This window comes from Mesitornis unicolor, unplaced genomic scaffold (genome assembly GCF_000695765.1).
Source record: "Mesitornis unicolor isolate BGI_N332 unplaced genomic scaffold, ASM69576v1 scaffold31349, whole genome shotgun sequence".
Classification (NCBI taxonomy): Eukaryota; Metazoa; Chordata; class Aves; order Mesitornithiformes; family Mesitornithidae; genus Mesitornis; species Mesitornis unicolor.
In genome coordinates this window covers 80987-97809 of record NW_010208486.1, presented here as the reverse complement: position 1 = coordinate 97809, position 16823 = coordinate 80987, and the positions used below count along the sequence as shown (strand labels likewise).

Here is a 16823-nt window from a genome sequence, read left to right as displayed (position 1 = left end):
AGGGAAACCTCCCTGGGAGGCACACTTGGCTCAGATCAACCTTGTCATCTAAAATAACTGCCAGAGAATCAAACAGCAAGAATTAATTATAGGTAACAACGTTAATAGCCTCCCTGTGATGTTACTGAAATTACCCAAAGACAAAGGAGACAGTTACTTAGATCTGGATAAGCCTTTAGCATCTGGTATGAAGCCAGCTAATGGCTGGGAGAGGTGGTTAAGGAACAATTCCACGAGCAGTGGCAGTGAAGACCTGGGTTATGGGTCAAACATCACTAAAGGTACCTAGAATAAATTCACAATTGAACAAAGTAGAAATATCTGAAAGATGATGAGACAAGGCCAAGGACATTTAGAGGTTGTAACATTGGTCACAGGTCTCCAAACGTCTTTCATGTTGGTGCACCATCAGACTGACAATTACCAGTGAGAAACGCTGCTAGATCTAGAAGTACAAACTTCATGAGAAAGAGCCATGAAATCTCAGCAAAATGGATTTGGTTCTCATTCACTGTGTTCCATCACAAGAGACACTGTATGAAGGTCAAAGGCAAACTCATCTTGGAACTATGCGCTAAATGACATTTTGGATGGGATGCTGCCATGAAAAAGGTTGGGTTTTTGACCAAAGATGCCATCTTCTGCCAGGTTTTTTTGGTGTTCACAGAAATGGCATTTTCTTGTAAATCATTAGGATTATTTCAAATTATCTAGCTCTGGCAATTTTTTCTCTCCTGCAATGGGAACTGTCAGCAAGTGCTCAAACCCTGCATAGCCAGCTGGGTCAAAAGCGGAAACAATATCTTGCTAAAATATGTTCATCTTGGCAAGGATCTATTCAACACATCACCACACAATAGATTTAAATAGAGACACAAAAAGCAAGCTTGCAAGTGCCAAAACAACCAGCAAAATAAAGCCCATTTCCTATTCTCAATATGGCAAGTAACAAAAAATATCTGTTCACAATCAAATCAAGCTGACAAAGCAAAGTTAAAATGGCTTGGATTATAGCCAAAAAAAAAAAGAACAGAACAGATACAGAGAGATAATATGCACTGGACTCTGAAGCCCACTTCACATTTTCACAGGAAGACAAATGAAAAACAGCATGATGTGCATTTTTGCTATCATCTACAAAATAAGTTGGGAATATAGTTCAACATCAAATAAAGATGGACAGACATGATATAAGAGATTACAGTTCTGTCAAAGACACGTGTTTCCTTCTTTGTTCAGAGTTAGTTCTTCAGGCTGAACACTTTCTTCCTCACCTGTTTTTAATCAGAGCTGCTTGTATGTATTTACATGGCACCTAACACAAGGTAGACTACCTAAACACTAGCAACTATAATAACATATTACTCTGGTGAGTAGGAGAACATAAACAGGTGGAGCCTACAATTAAGATACCTTAAAATCTTCTAAAGCAAAGGTAATTTAAGGATGCCAGGCAACTGAATGGTAGCAGTATCTTCACTCTAGCATTTTCTTTAAAAAAAATAAAAAAGTAAACCTTGGATAACTTTTTCAATGCACTTTATTTCACAACAGCAAACTCAATGTTTTTTTCAAAATACATATATTTAGAAGGCAGTGTTTCTGAATATTTACAATTCATCAGTCAAGTCTAGTATGCACTGTAATGCCACTAGAATGACTAGACACTTATAATTTTCATAAATTTTGTTCTAACCTATGTCAAACAGATGCAAGATGTGCTTTGGTACCTGGGAATACAGGTTCATCAAAGTATTCTAATATTAACCCATGTTAAACAATATCAGGCTATATAAGCTTCCCAACTGAATATTAACCCTGGATCCCAAATTGCTGAAAGTTTAAGAAAACTTTCATATAGGGGAAAGTTGCCAGTAGACGGGGGTTTTTTTTCTTGTGTGTGTGTATATATATATGTTTGCTTGTTTGTTTGTTTGTTTTAGGATGGAAACAGAGAGCCAGAAGCACCTGCACAGTTTAAAACAGGAAGAAGTACTTCAGTCAGTAAAACACTATTATATACTTGATTTGCCCACTGAAAAGCACAAGGTAAACTTATTATTTTCAGTTCAGAAGTGTACTTTTTCAGTTACATTGTGTATTTCAAGAGGAAAAAAAAAACGTATTTTTGTACATTTTGCAAAAACACAACACACCTTCTCTTAAGCACTGAAAATGTGAGTTAGCAGGGCTTTTGGACTGACTGCGTTACCAAAATGGTGAAAGAGAGTACACGATACAGCAACATGGCATGCAAGAAATTGTGCAGTCTTTAGAACTTGCTTTGATTCCTACCAATCAGGGAACAGCTTACATAGTTTCTAATGATTTGTGACTATACAAGGATATGGAGTTAATACAGGCCTGTGAGGTCTCAACACACTGTGAGTGTCATTAGTAAAAAACGTGGGAATAAGGGGTACCTCCTTCATCAGATGGCTTTGTTATCTCACTGCAGTAAGAAAAGGTAGGGTTCGTGTCAGAGCCATCTGATTTATAATCTCCCAAACTGGTAGAATGTAAATACTGCTTACTGTAACGGCTTGCCTTTTCTACAAAGGTAGGAAGAAAGAATACCACAGTAAATAGATGACAGAAGGGCAAAGATAAGCAACAGCAAAAATCTCAACACTGCTAATATCAATATTCATACATTGGTGGCATTAAAATTAGAGGAAAACTAATTGTTTACAATTTTGTATCCATTTTGAACACCATTAGTTCAAAAGGTTGCTTCAAAATCAATTAAGTATGTTCTCTGCTTTAAAAGAATGGCAAAAATGAGAAGCAGAATTGAGATACTGGGGAAAAAAAGGTATGAAGATAAAGCATATGAAAATTTACAGTGGAAAATCAAAATGTTCTTTTACCCCAGAATGCATATAAGTGCATGTGGAAATACTGCTGAATGACACTAAAACAATATTTAAGAATCCACTAATAGTAGCAAAAAAAAAGTGCAAAATTAAGCACTCAAAATAAATATTTCTAGGGGAAAATAAAAATCCTGTAGAGCCAAAACACTGCTGCCTGTTATTACATTAACTTCTCTCCTTTTCCATGTATCCTTAAATTATTAATACCTTGGTGTTGCAAACAATAGCATAAAGCATATCTTGTACCATATAAACAAAATGTGCCTAGAAAAGAAATCCATTTCATAAATAGGCCATCTTCTGTATTTCTGAAATTTTAGTGAGGTTCAACTATTTGAAAATTCTACTTATAGTGACAACAAACAAAGTTTTTAGGTGACTGTTTCTAAGCAGTACGCATAACTGCTGTCTAGGATAAGATTTCTTTCACTATTTCCAATCTGCACTTGTGATTACAGCTGAAGTTCCTATAAAACAGCTGAAGTTCCTATAAAACACTGCTTTTAAAATAATACAGATATAGATATATGAAAACATTCCTATAAAACATATGGCTGGCACATTGACCTGAAAATTTACTGTATCAACTTAGCTTCATAAGCATTAAAAGCTGATTTGGTGAAAAGTTGGGATATAAGCAATACCAGAAAGCATATGCAGACTCCTAGACTGAATATTGTCCTCCAGAGGATCAATGTCGAAGATGGAGCCAGGGTCTGTGCGCCAAACTTTAAGATCTTTTCCCAAAGCACAAAAATGATAAGACAGACAAAAAACAAAGGAAGTAAAAGCATGAAAGGAATGAGTTTTAATAATCAGTGACCAATTTCCTTCACCAAAAAATCTAAATATTCACCTGAAAGGACCAGAAAGAATTAATTTTCTGCTTAAAAGAACTTAGTGCATTCATTTCAAGCACTGACATTATTTTAAGAATACTTTTCATCCCCATGTTTGTTTTCCTTTTCTAAACATGACCACAGTATTTCCTTAAGTCTAAATAAATGGAAACTAGTTAAATATTGCATACCAGAGCTCTTCCCCACTAGCAGAACTAAAATCATCAGAGCTACAAGATTATTTCCCCAGCCCATCAACAGCATCCTTACCGCATGGAGATGCTGCAGTACATATCCCTATAGTCAACAGTTGGCACTACACATCTGTACATCTGACAGAGACACTACAGACACTACAGGCCCTCCTTTGCATACAGTAGAGATCAAGTCACCCTAATAAGCAGAATCAGGGGCATAGCTGGTCTTATCCAAAACAAACTTCTACAAGTTGTTCAATTCATTTGAACTCAAAAGTATCCATCTTCCCTAATTAATACCAAAAAAATGGACTAGGGTGAGTAATTCAGCTGTAGAAGCCTACATCGTAGACATCTACAGTTGCGTAAAATGAAGCCCACTCCTCATCTTCACTAGCAATCCCATTTGTCTTCCAAATACTTCCACTACTGAAAAGCAGTTTTCTATTTTATTGTATAGATTCAATAACAGTAGTAACCATAAGATCTTCAGCTTTAATTCATACAACTAAGTTATTAATATCTCTTGAGTTCACATGCCTGAAGTGGATATTGAAAGAAAAAAGAGCCCATAAGAAATAATTAATTTCATATCTGAACTCAAGTTATAAACACAGCAGAAAAGGAAATACAGATTCAACCATGTCTTCAATAAACTTTTAACAAATAATTAGTGTTGTATAAGAGCAGGCTTATAACAAATGCAGAAGCAGCTACAGTCTAAATTCTTGATCTGCTCAGATCAGTCTAATATATACAATTCATATCTGCTATGTCTAAAAATATAATTATCATTTAATCTCTCCAAACTAGTTTAAAATAAAACCTTGACGTAAAGTACAATCAGTTAAAGCACAGATCTACCAAATTACACCTTTTTACTAGTGGTTTGCTTCTTGACCAGACCTGTCTGCAAGATTTACTCAGTGCATTGGAAGTGGAAAAAATAATTGTCTTTCCAACTTGGCCCTTTTGCTAGTTTGAGTGGTACCAAGCTAAATAATGGGTTGGTAGGTGAAGTAGGACTGTGGGGACCCCAAATATGTCATGTTTCAAATGATTAATAGCCTAGAGGCAATGGAAAGAACACAGACCTAATAAAATAAATCCCATGGCGTTAGAATACTTTCAATGTATGTACGTAATGTGTTATCTACTGCAACTCCCATAAGGTGAGGCACAGTGCTAACTTCCTCTTGACAAGATGAATAAAAGCCAATGCAAAATCTTTTGATAAACTATGTGTCAGTCCTAATGATGATAAATTATGCAACTACACAGAGCACTGGCAGGTATGAGAGGGGTGGGGAAACTGGTGAATGCCCAACCTCTCCTGTTTGATCATGCCTTAGTAAGTAAAAAAAGTACAGCCTGATGGCAGCATCAGTGCAGGAGCCATTGATTTGTACTGATTTTATCTATTCAGTAATCTGAGATAGCATACATACAATCAGAATCTTGGCAATTTATAGCACCAATCAATTTTAACTTCCTGGTAACTTTTGCCAATTTAAAATATCCTTATACTCACGTGAGAATCATGGAGCTTCTTTAGTCACAGATCCAAAGCTCATTTAGACTAATTTATCTTGATGAGTTTAGAATGATTTCAGCATGGTTAAAACTAGTGCCTATTTTCCAAAGGCAATCAGACATTTGGAAAAGTTGTTACAGCATCACTGATAATACTTCAAAAATCAACCAGATGGACTCTAACACAGAGATACTTTTCCTAACCTTCTGAACAATTATCAGGTAGGAAAAAATTCAAGCAAGTCATAGTTATTTTTTTCTGTCTGCAATTTTTTTTTCTATCTGCCAAGGACATTCCATGACCAGGGAGCTCACTGCTTCCTTTTAAACAAACAGATACAATTGCAGATCACTCTGAAAAAGCATTAGCTGAAATATCACTGGCTATCAGGCCCATAGGTTTGTCATGGACTGCTTCCTTTAAACAGCTGTACTATTTTTGGTGTTTGGAGGGCATGAGGAGCTAAGAATTCCCGTGTGTTTTGATACTGGAGAATTTTAAGGTGACAAATGGAACTAATATTTCAGTTACTAACAGCTCAAGAATTTATCTCAGGGATGTTATTAATCCTAATCTGTTTGTGCTAGCAAGCCTTCAGTTATTGAGCTAAGGATTGCATTCATGATTCTTACATAGGTCTACAGTACACATGCAGTGCAGTACAGAGTAGGAGGTTTGAAGAGCACACTAAACAGCACATTGCAAACTATATATTAAACTGCAATTTTGCAGGAGCTTTTCTTTCTCTCTCTCTCTCTCACCACCTCTAGCTACGGAATTGAGTTCAAGAGTTTGGGTCTCTACAGACAATGATTTTCTGAACAAGCTGTTGCCCTAGATGAAAAACGTGTGACCTTTTGAGATTCACATGGTCTTAAAAGCATCAATACCTTCTTCAGGCAGAGATATCCAAACATTCACTTTTGAGAAACTCCTTCTGCCATAAGGCTGTGGCTACAGACATGTAAAAGGTGGCTATACGAAAGGAAAGAAACACACTTCTTTATGTGGTAAGTACTCATATGGGGAATTTAAGGAAAAGAAGCATCTGTCAGAAAGACATAGATATAGTTAACGTTGCTTTAGGCAGGAGAATGGACTCTATGACCCAACTCAGTCCATCTGATCTGCAAATTCTCTAATTTTTGAAAGGCAGACTTAAAGCCTACCCTTGCTATTACTACTATGCATGAAGGATTTTAGAGTGTTATCTCAGCATCTTTTTCTGTACATAGACGCTCTGGGGCCTATACTGTTGTAAAGCACATAAAAACAGAAAAAGGACACACCAAAATAGAAAGGAGAAAAATATTAAAATATCAGGTTACATTTTCCTTTGCAATAGCAGACTTGCTAACTCTTAAGAAATTCTGAATATTCATCTTGATTTTGAAATAGTGTTTATTATGAATATCCCAGATGACATCTTAATGCAATATTCTTTCTGTACATACAAAACCAGTCTGTATTCTACCCCCTGAACACTTGGCCTTATCTTGGACCATTTTCTAGATGGTTTTAGAACATCACTCCTGAACACTGGTGTTTGGCTTACCAGAGATCCAACAAGTTCTTGATTAATTGCAGCTTGAGACACTTTGAAAGCTGTACAAAATTCTAAAACAAGAGGTAAATGAACTATGTGCAGCTCTGGAGAAATTGCTGACTGACGGAGAAATCTCAAACTGGTCTGCAACATTTAAACACTGAAATCTTGAAAAATCACAGCTTTAATCATCTTCCTTCTGTGCATAATGAAGGTTACTGCAGATTATTATGGCCTTTCTTGAAGAGTCAAAATTCAAATGTAAAGTAATAACAATGATTATCCATATGTGAAAAAAAATTACAGAGTAAATTACAATGTATCTCCCATTCATTCCCATTATTACTTCGCTAGAAGCTGGCATTGAATCAGTAGTTCAACACAAGTTTCATACTGAGAAAAGAGTGAAAATGAAATCTGAGAGTATTTTTTCTTGGTTATAATAGAGAGTATAAGCAAAGGCTTTCATCTTCTCCACAGTGTTTTCAATAGCAACAGTATTTAACAACTTACCAACAATTATACCAGGTCTTCTATCCATTTCAACGATATGTGGATGCACACCTTTATAAGCTGCATCACTCACGATTTGGGTGTTTTTCCGCACCCGCTCTGTTATAGGATCATCTACCACTGGGGTGAAGCCTCTGCCTTTTGTCTTCTCAAAATCTTCATGGTATTTTACCTAGGAAAACAAGAAAAATTACATTCTTCTCCAAACTGCAATTGACAGCAGTTATTCTATGCAAGAAAGCATATGTGTTTGTTTTATGAGGCACTTATATTCTTTGGGTTTTGCATCTTAATAGAATTGTTGCACACATGAGAGAAGCTGGATGGCCAGCCAAGTCTTTTCTGTCTCTCTAACTTGACTTCCTTCTATTTTATTATCATTTTTGCATTCACTTTCCACTACCACTGAATTAGGCATTAACTCAAGCAACAAAGTCACACAGGACAGGAAAAGCCCTCAGGAGGTCATCTGGTGCATTCCCTTCTCTAAGACAGGAGAGCTTTCTACTGATGCAGACAACTACATCTGTCAGTAAAAAATGTTCCAGCAGTAATAGCTGTAAAGAACTCAAGTACCTTCATTCACTGAGAATTTTGATTATACACACAGTTTCATACAAAAGCTACTTTTCTGCTCTTTTATCATATGCCAGCTGGCTTTAAACACAGATTTTTAGTGAGAATTGCAGTTATTCCAAGCAGCCTGTTTAAAAAAAAAAAAAAGAAACTTAAAACAAGGGCATTAGGGTAGAAAGTGTTAAATAACCAAGTGTTGGAACAAAACCAGTATTAGTAAGAGTTATAAAGTAGTATCCCCGATTATGCATATTTACTTTTTAAGTAAGTCTTAATCATCAAAGAATTAAATTGACAAACATTCTCACACAAGCAAATGCACACAAACCAACTCATTCCAAGAACAAAAGCCACGCAGAAACCAGGAACGTGCACAGGCACAAGGTGAAGTGTGTCACCTAATCCAGTCAAACTGTGTGATGCTCAAATGAAGTGTGTAATTTTTTAAAGAAAAAAAAGAACAAAAGAACAGACATTTAACTGTTAGAAAACTTTTATTAGTATCTTGAAAATGTTCATTACAGTCATATGCAGTTAGCAACCACTCCCTCAACAGGCATAAGAAGAAAATATTCCCTCCATACTCGAGCAGAGAGTTTCATTAGTTACCTATATTAATGGAAGGCAAAATCCAGTGGAAGACAAGTGTCATTCCTTAGTATACTCTAGTTATAGGAAGAAAGTACCCTACCATTGAGATGTTGTTTTGTGTTTCTTTGACATGCCTTAGCTCAGGTGTGTCTAGAAGCACACTACGTCTACCTTTCATCTGCCTCTGATCACTGCTGTACTTGACCTGCAAAACAGCAACAACAGCACACGTGAAGTTTTTGTTTACAGTAGAAAGGATGGCAAGAACCATACCATGCAACGGTATCCTTTCCAAATCACAATGCCCAACATTCTTGTGACTAATGGACTTTCTTAGCTCCTACATTGCACTGTAATCTGTGCACTGAGTGTTAACAAATATTTTAGATTTACCTATACATTCACACTCAAAGTATTAACTCTCAAATTATTTGTGCACACCGATTTCAACACACATTTGTGATGAGAGAAACCAAGTACTGAAATTGTCTAACCTTCCTCAAAATTACCTATTAGCTAAGCACAACATACCTATGAAAATATGAGTCTTGGTGTCCATGTTTCATAGGTAACTTTGAAATCATGTAGAGAGAAACAGAAATATATGGTACTGCATATTCTTCAAACCCTTCTTAATTAAACAATAAATTTTCTTAGCAAATACATTCAGCCATATATGCTTTTGAATATAAAGCGTTTTCTGGGCAGAATAATTACAGTCAACATTGTTTGGTTTTCATCTACTGCTCATTAACATTGAGGAGTATTTAGCCCAGTAAATCTTGAGAAATGAAGTGAAGGAGTCACTTGGAAAAAAAAAATCTTAATTTTCAGGAAAAACGTATTTAAAGTCTAGAACTGTTGGGAAGTTTCCCTCTTAACTATGCACCTCAAAACTAACTGACTTTAGTAAATATGCACGAACATTTTAAAAACGTACCTACGACATACGTAGTCACAAGGTCAAATTCTGTTCCTCTGTCCTTAGACAAATCCTCTGACAAATCCAACCTACTTTTCCCCGCTACACTCAGTTCTAAAGTGTTCACTACTATTAATTCTCTTCTGCCACTTTGAGACAGTGGCTTTGCATGAAACCTCTTCTATCTACCATCTGCAGACACTTTGTTACTGGTGTTTCAGTGTTGAGGACACAGGCTGCAATGTGACTAGTGTGGTCCTTTATTTCACCATGCCATTTTGAGTTCTTTCTTGCTTCCTATTAGAACTGTCTGCTGTAACTATTATCATAAAAGACAAGAAAAATACAGTATTTTACTCTTCAAGTGTTTAGTAATAACATCTATTTAGGAATACTCAGCTCTACCTGGCAAGTCACAGAGTAGAAAATGCTTCCATGCTTTGAATCACAAAAAAATTAAATTTTCACTAAAGTTAAATTCTCACTTCCTTTGTTCTTTACCATAATTTACTTCTGTAATCTAGCAAGTAAAACTTGTTAACAAGAGGCAAAAATTCTTGGGAGAATGGCTGACCTCTACTGACACTCTCCTTGAAAAATACTGGTGCCAACACAACCACTTACATTTTTGCAAGAATAATCAGGCAAGTCTGAATATTTTTGTTGCCCATAGGTACACTGCACATAATCAAAGGATTAAAAAAAAATCCATTCAGTGGATGATGCAGTTGGATTCATTTGACACATAAATCTAAATGGAAAAGTATATCCTTGTTATATTCCTACAATGACTGAATCATCTAAATGACAAAAAGATTCAAACAACTTGCCGAGCTGATATTGTCTTGATTCTTCTTGACTCTCTCCATTTCAGGAGTGACACTCACAGCAGTAGCTTTGCCAGGCTGCTCTCTGTAGTGAACCTATTATTTAACAGAATATAATGGTACATACTGTTTTCAGCTAAAGCAGTATCACATTGTATTACATTAAAATGCATGATTTTAAACGTCATCCAGGAAACAACTGAAAAGCTAAAATGCATTTGAAGCTTATTAAAGCTCATAAAACTTGATTTTTGAAGCATAACATTGAATTATTTCTGTACAGTCTTCTTATTAATGCATTTGTGGGGATATATACACACATATGCCCACAACATCTTAACATTTATCACACTGGTCTTTGGCAATATAGAGAAATATTTTTGGATAAGTATTTGGAATGGGGTGAGTCACGAATAATGCAATAAAGTCAAACAGAGGAAATGAAAAAACTGAATTTTAAAATGTAAAAGTAAGTGTATATTTGTCAGACATAAAGATTCCATAAGGATACCATCCATGTTCTAACTTTTACACTCTGTTCAAAGGTGATTAAACAAAAGGGGTGCAATACATCAGACAACTGCCAGTTGAACCCAACTGCCTAAATTTAACCAAGCATTTATTTAAATGTACTGTAGGAATATCTCCTCTATTGTTTTTTAACAAAACACACTTGTAGCAATGATGCACTGGTCAAATGAACACTCAAGGCAGGATCAGTATCTAAAGAGGATAAAGGATAGGATATGGCATTGATTGGCCATGTTAACCCTGGCCTTAAATCCTGGGAAGTCAGATATGGTACACATTTAGCAAATAATTAAATATTCTTGCATGACTTATGTCAATCCATATAGTTCTATCTAAAAGAAATGTTTCCATACAAACTTTTTTTTTTCATAAGCTCTTGGCTTTGTGTGATAAGTGTAACTGCGGTGATACACTGTGCTCATAGTTCTGCAGTGCACTGTGGCATTAACACACATATTGTTCAAGCAATTGTCTTCCCACACAACTCAGTTTTGGTCTGTCCACATCAACATATTCCAGTTGAAAAACTGATATCTTACAAAAAATGAGGGAAAGCTATCAAATGGATCAAACTTGCAAACCGACATTTAAAAAGATAAAATTATTATTCAGACTTAATGTTTCTAGAAAATTCTGAAATTAAAAAATCTTCACCCAAAGCTATTTCAGTGACCTGAAAGAGAATTTAATCTCTTCTGTTAAATCTGCACAACACAAAAACTGGTGAAAAGTAAACAATGATGTGAGTAGAACTATGCAGACTGGCTTAAATCACTTGGGAAAACAGGTTTGTTTGAACAAACATTTTAGGAGAACTAGATACTCAACATAAATCCAGGAATAAATAGCATACACTTAAGTTAGAGGGAGAGTATTCTTGAAAATTGTAACTCTGAATTAATTTGGGGAACATGGCAGAAAACACCCCACAGAAACACTGTAGCTATTGGTAGTCCCATGAAATACAGCTGCTGACGACAGTTCCCAGTTAGAAGAACAGCTGGTCTCTCAAAGACTCATGAAGAAGGTACAACTCCAGCAACGGAGGAAGGTAGCAGCATGCTCTGAAAGCCCTTACCTGTGCTCCTGCAAACAGTATGAGTTTCTAATGGTTATGTCAGCTATTAAATACTAAACTCTGACAGGAAGGTTACTGAGGAACCAGAAAGAGACAAGTGAGAGAGCTGTGTACAACTGTAGCCAAATTTTTACAAAGCAAAGCAAAAAAAAAAAGCTGGAAAAGGATATTCTGTTAAAAAAAATAAATTCAAGATTTCCTGCAAGTATCCAAGACAGAGAGTAACATTTCAGCACATTGCAGCTATTTCTTTAATTGACTATGTGATGCTTCACATGTCATTTCCCAAACCAAGCACTGGTTTTTCACAACTGCTTCCTAAAAGAGGTTTTTCAAATAATTTCACTGCTGAGCCTGCATCTAACTAAAGAAAAGGAACAGCTTCTGGAGGCAGAACTTTGTACTCATCCTCTGCACCCAAACATTAAACAAAGGATTAAACGAGAGCAACTTCCCATGCTGACATTCTCTTGATTTCTCTTGACTCTTTCCATCTCGGGGGTGACACTCACAGGTGTAGCTTTGCAGAGCTGTTCTTTGTAGCAAACCTAGCAAACATGACAAAAGATATTACACAGGGACTTCCAAGGAACAGAAATACAACAGTGTGTTAGACATCATTAAAGAGCACACTGCATTTGGATGGAAAATACTATTCCTTAATAAACACCCGCATCTTTCCACACAATACTTAGTACTCACTCTCTTGCAGTACCTTCTATTTCAGACACAGACAATTGACACTTCAGCAGGCATACTTCACTCTCATTGATGTTAATCAAAGTGCCAGGCTAAGGAGTTATCATTTTATCATTAATTGATCAAATTAGTCTTTGTGGACAAAGAGAAGCACAAACACCACAGACATATTCACTGAAAAACAAACACATTTAGTACAGCAGAGAGAAGTGTGCAAGAAATGAAAATGGGGCACACATTGCTAATATTCCTTTGGTTATCCTTAACTCTCCTTAGTTCGGGTGGATCAGAAATAGTTGTTGCTTGCTGAATTTCTTCCTTGTATTTAATCTGCACAATAAATATTACAAAATATTAGCCATTTAAAAAAGATACAGACAAGCACTAAAACACAACAAACATTTCGTAATCTCTTACTTACACATACTGCACAGCTAGACCACATCTATCAACACTATTGACCTGAAAAGGAGCAGTTATTTAATTTCTGAAATGGGCTGCTAGGGTTTCTGATGCATCGTTTGATATGATGCAGCAGAGCAAGCAAATAAAAAGTCTAGCTTCAGCATTCAGGAATAAACATCACATGAGATTCTGGCTATATGGTTGGATTCAATGATCTTCAAGATCTTTTCCAAGCTAAATGATTCTATGATTCTGTGACTATTGGGATGTTGCATATACTACTGGGAGATCTGCATCACTCTGAAAATGACTTGGTCTTGCTATTATCTTGCTACGGAGTCTACCAGTCCATTTCAGAAACCAAGCATTTCACAGATCTGTTCTTAAAAGGGTGGATGACTTCAAAGTCCCATTCAAGTTCTCTAAAAACACACACAGGCACATCAGGGAGAAGGCACATGTTTGGATAGATGATGCCTTTGAAGATATCAGATATTTACTGCTGCTTTTGCCACATTTAATCTTTTCTAAACAGCAGTATGTTTGGATATGGTAGACTTCATAATTTGAAAGATGCGTAGAACTAAAATTTTTTCAATTATACGCCACACGTACCAAAACTGGAATCCAACTTAATGACAAAGAATTGTAAGGTTAAGTGGATGTGGTACTAAAAAGAAAGGCATCATATTTTCTGGTTTCCCACATGTTATCCAAAAGGGTCATGTTGGACAAACCTGTGTATTGTCTTTTTCTTACTGTCTGTTACTAAATGTCTGTCTAGTATTCAGCACATTCAGCTTCAAATTTCATATGCCACCATAATATAAACAATATTTGTAGACCACGCCATTCTTTACAGTGATATGGCATGCCTTGTTTTTCTTTACAATGGTAATAAAACAGCAAAATTCACAAAAACATTCAAAATTGTGTGTGTGGCAATACATAATAGTTGGAAACATTATGCATCGGTATGACTCAAGGAAGGAAAAGTACTTTAAGAATAAGGGAACAACATAATGAATCAATTTGTATAGTTTTGTATCAATGTGGCAGACAAAACTTCTGTTAAATACACTTTAAGGCTGCAAAATTAAGGACTCAAAAATCAGAAAATTACACAATTAACTCCAATGTAACCTTAGTTCTACCCCTTGTACAAATATGCTCCATATACAGCTTTTAATGTATTTTACTCTACTTAAACCTTTTCCTCTTTAAGTGTTTTATCTATTACTAAAAGCTGTTTTTCTCAAGAGAATTCTGTCTCATTCATTATCCATAATCAATGACCCTTACTTAGTGAGTAGTTTGCATGTAGACCATGACTGATCTTTTTTTTTTTCTTTAACTGCTCTAAGGTCCTGATTTGATGACAGAATTACTTATTTCTTCAGAAACTTTTCTATGTTGCTCCTCACTAAAGCATTTGAGTCTTTCACACATATTAATTCACTAATTCTCCTGTGAAAGGAGGAAGAAAGGAATTGTGACAAGGAAAAGTACTATTTTTACTAAAGAGCACAGACAAGTAATAGGTAATCTGGCTACATAATTTTAAAAAACATAGGATTATATGGCACCTGCATTCAAATGATAATTCCCATTGAACTGTACTTCGCAAAAGGGAAAACTAGAGGAGGTCCACCTCCTTGGCAAAGTACAAAATTTGCACTTTGGCATTGGATCATCAGGTCTAGACACAGGGACTTGAATTCAGGTTCTTGCTTTTGCCTATTGACTTAGTGACCTTAATAATACTCCCTAAAGGTATCTCTCAGTGAGGCAATTTCTCAGCATTTAAAAAAAATTATAAATGTACATTCCTTCATGTGCCTTCATCTTAACCCCTTGTGGTTTGTTTAGATTGACTGCACAAACTCAGGAGAACAAAGGTAGTTTTTTACCTCCATTGACACTATCATTAAAGAAAGAGAAAATATTTCACCAAGGGTACCTCAGATACATGCTGACAGGGAGGGAGCGTTAAGTCTAGATGACCTTGGGTTCTGTTTCAGCTCTTGTGGAGCACAGGAGCACATCACTCTACCTGTCTTACCCCACATTTTGCCTCTCTACCTTGTCCATGACCAAGACCTCCTACGCTTTCAGTTCCTCCTCCCTGGCCTCTTCTTTCCCATATCCACTGTATCAAATGACATTTAGTAGATAATTTTTAACTCTCTTCTCCAAGACGTGGTTCTTCTGGAGAATGCCAAAATTTTCAATACAGACAAAACAACTTGTTTTTCTCTAAGCTCATACTTGGAAGCTGCTTTGGCTGAAACTTATAAATAAATAAATAAAACCAAACCAGCCCAAAGCACAGACCAGGAATGGAAAATTTCAGTCCAGACAGTTTAGGACTGGCAGAAGTACTAAACCACTGGAAAAAGGGTCTTTTAATAGAGACTTAGATAAGTTTAAGAATTGGCATTGCTACTAGTCCTTAAAAATGCTTCGAAACGTCTCTTGTTTGAGTTTCAGCCAGGCTTCAGCTTTGTGGTGTTGACTGACGTATCACAGGGATTTCCTCACGGATTTCACACAAACAAAAACACAATTATAATCTTCCCTCAAAAGCCTTCTTCCCAGCGCTGCGTCCAGCCATGTCTGTCCCTCAGTATAAACAAGTTTTTAAAAAATCTTCCTAGTTATTTGTAGCTTCTCAGTTCAGATTCAGTTAAGCCCATGGGTGTGCTGTTTGCCTGTAAAGTTGTGTAAGATCTTGACTCCAACCATTTTGGAAGGCTACTTCTTCCAAACCAAACATCACAACAGGTGAGATGAGCTCAACCACCTTGGCTGCTACCACCTTGTTTTTTAGGATTTGAAAAGAGACTGTTCTGAGCTTTGTCTCCCAATATATGTCATCTGGAAGAATTTGATCGCTTTCAGAAAATGATGCAATGGACAGTTTTGCATGGTTTGGTTGTACAGTGAGTTATTTTGGTTGGGTGTTCTGGTTTTTTTTTGCACTGCAGATGTACTTTACATTCCATAGTTTCATTTAGCTCAATAAATAGCTTTAAAGCTATCCTAAGACCTTTTGGCTAAATTCAAAGATATGTGTAAAATGTTTACATCTAATGGAGCCAAAATTGTCATAATTTACCCTTCCTTTGGGATTCCAGTAAATGACACAATATAATTTCCCTCTTACTGACATATAATTTAAAACTTTCTTGCACATTGCCTTTAAATCTGGTAATCTACACTTTTGATAAATATCATACAAGACTTAAGTAATCTCAAATACACTACCTGTAATAAAGTATATTTTGTAAACATTATCTCTAGACAGAGACTAGTAAGGTAAAGGCCATGATACTTACATCATACCCCTTAACCACTAACGCATTTTGTATTTCTCTTGATATGCTTTTCTTCAAGTGTGTTTACTAGCATACTGATGCATGTTTCATTTTCTCCTTTTCACCACTGTTTAGGATTTGTAAAACAGCAAAAGCACTGCACACTATTTTTCTATTTCCCATTGAAAAATATTTAGAAAAAGCATTAGAGTAAGACTACTCTTAATAAGCCTGCATGTATGACTACTCTCAAAATAAATGTCTGTGGTTATTGGAAATCAAATAGGTAACAGGAGAGTAGGTCTTTGTTTCTAGAACACCACTACAAATCTGGCTAAAAAAACCTCAAAAACATGATTGCATGGGGGGGGG

At 36.0% G+C, this 16823-nt stretch overlaps 1 protein-coding gene across 1 annotated transcript in view; it reads right to left on the bottom strand.

Annotated features, from left to right (window-relative positions):
- Positions 1-2423: 2423 nt before the first annotated feature.
- NEBL (nebulette) overlaps positions 2424-16823 on the bottom strand; it is a gene marked incomplete at its 3' end in the record, with an annotated part of 65385 nt that continues 50985 nt past the window's right edge. The window contains exons 19-25 of the mRNA XM_010192536.1: positions 12967-13059; positions 12487-12578; positions 10425-10518; positions 8773-8877; positions 7506-7677; positions 3521-3613; positions 2424-2552 (exon numbers count right to left, since the gene is read on the bottom strand). Coding sequence (XP_010190838.1) covers positions 2424-2552; positions 3521-3613; positions 7506-7677; positions 8773-8877; positions 10425-10518; positions 12487-12578; positions 12967-13059 — 778 coding nt within the window. The remainder of the gene's footprint in view (positions 2553-3520; positions 3614-7505; positions 7678-8772; positions 8878-10424; positions 10519-12486; positions 12579-12966; positions 13060-16823) is intronic.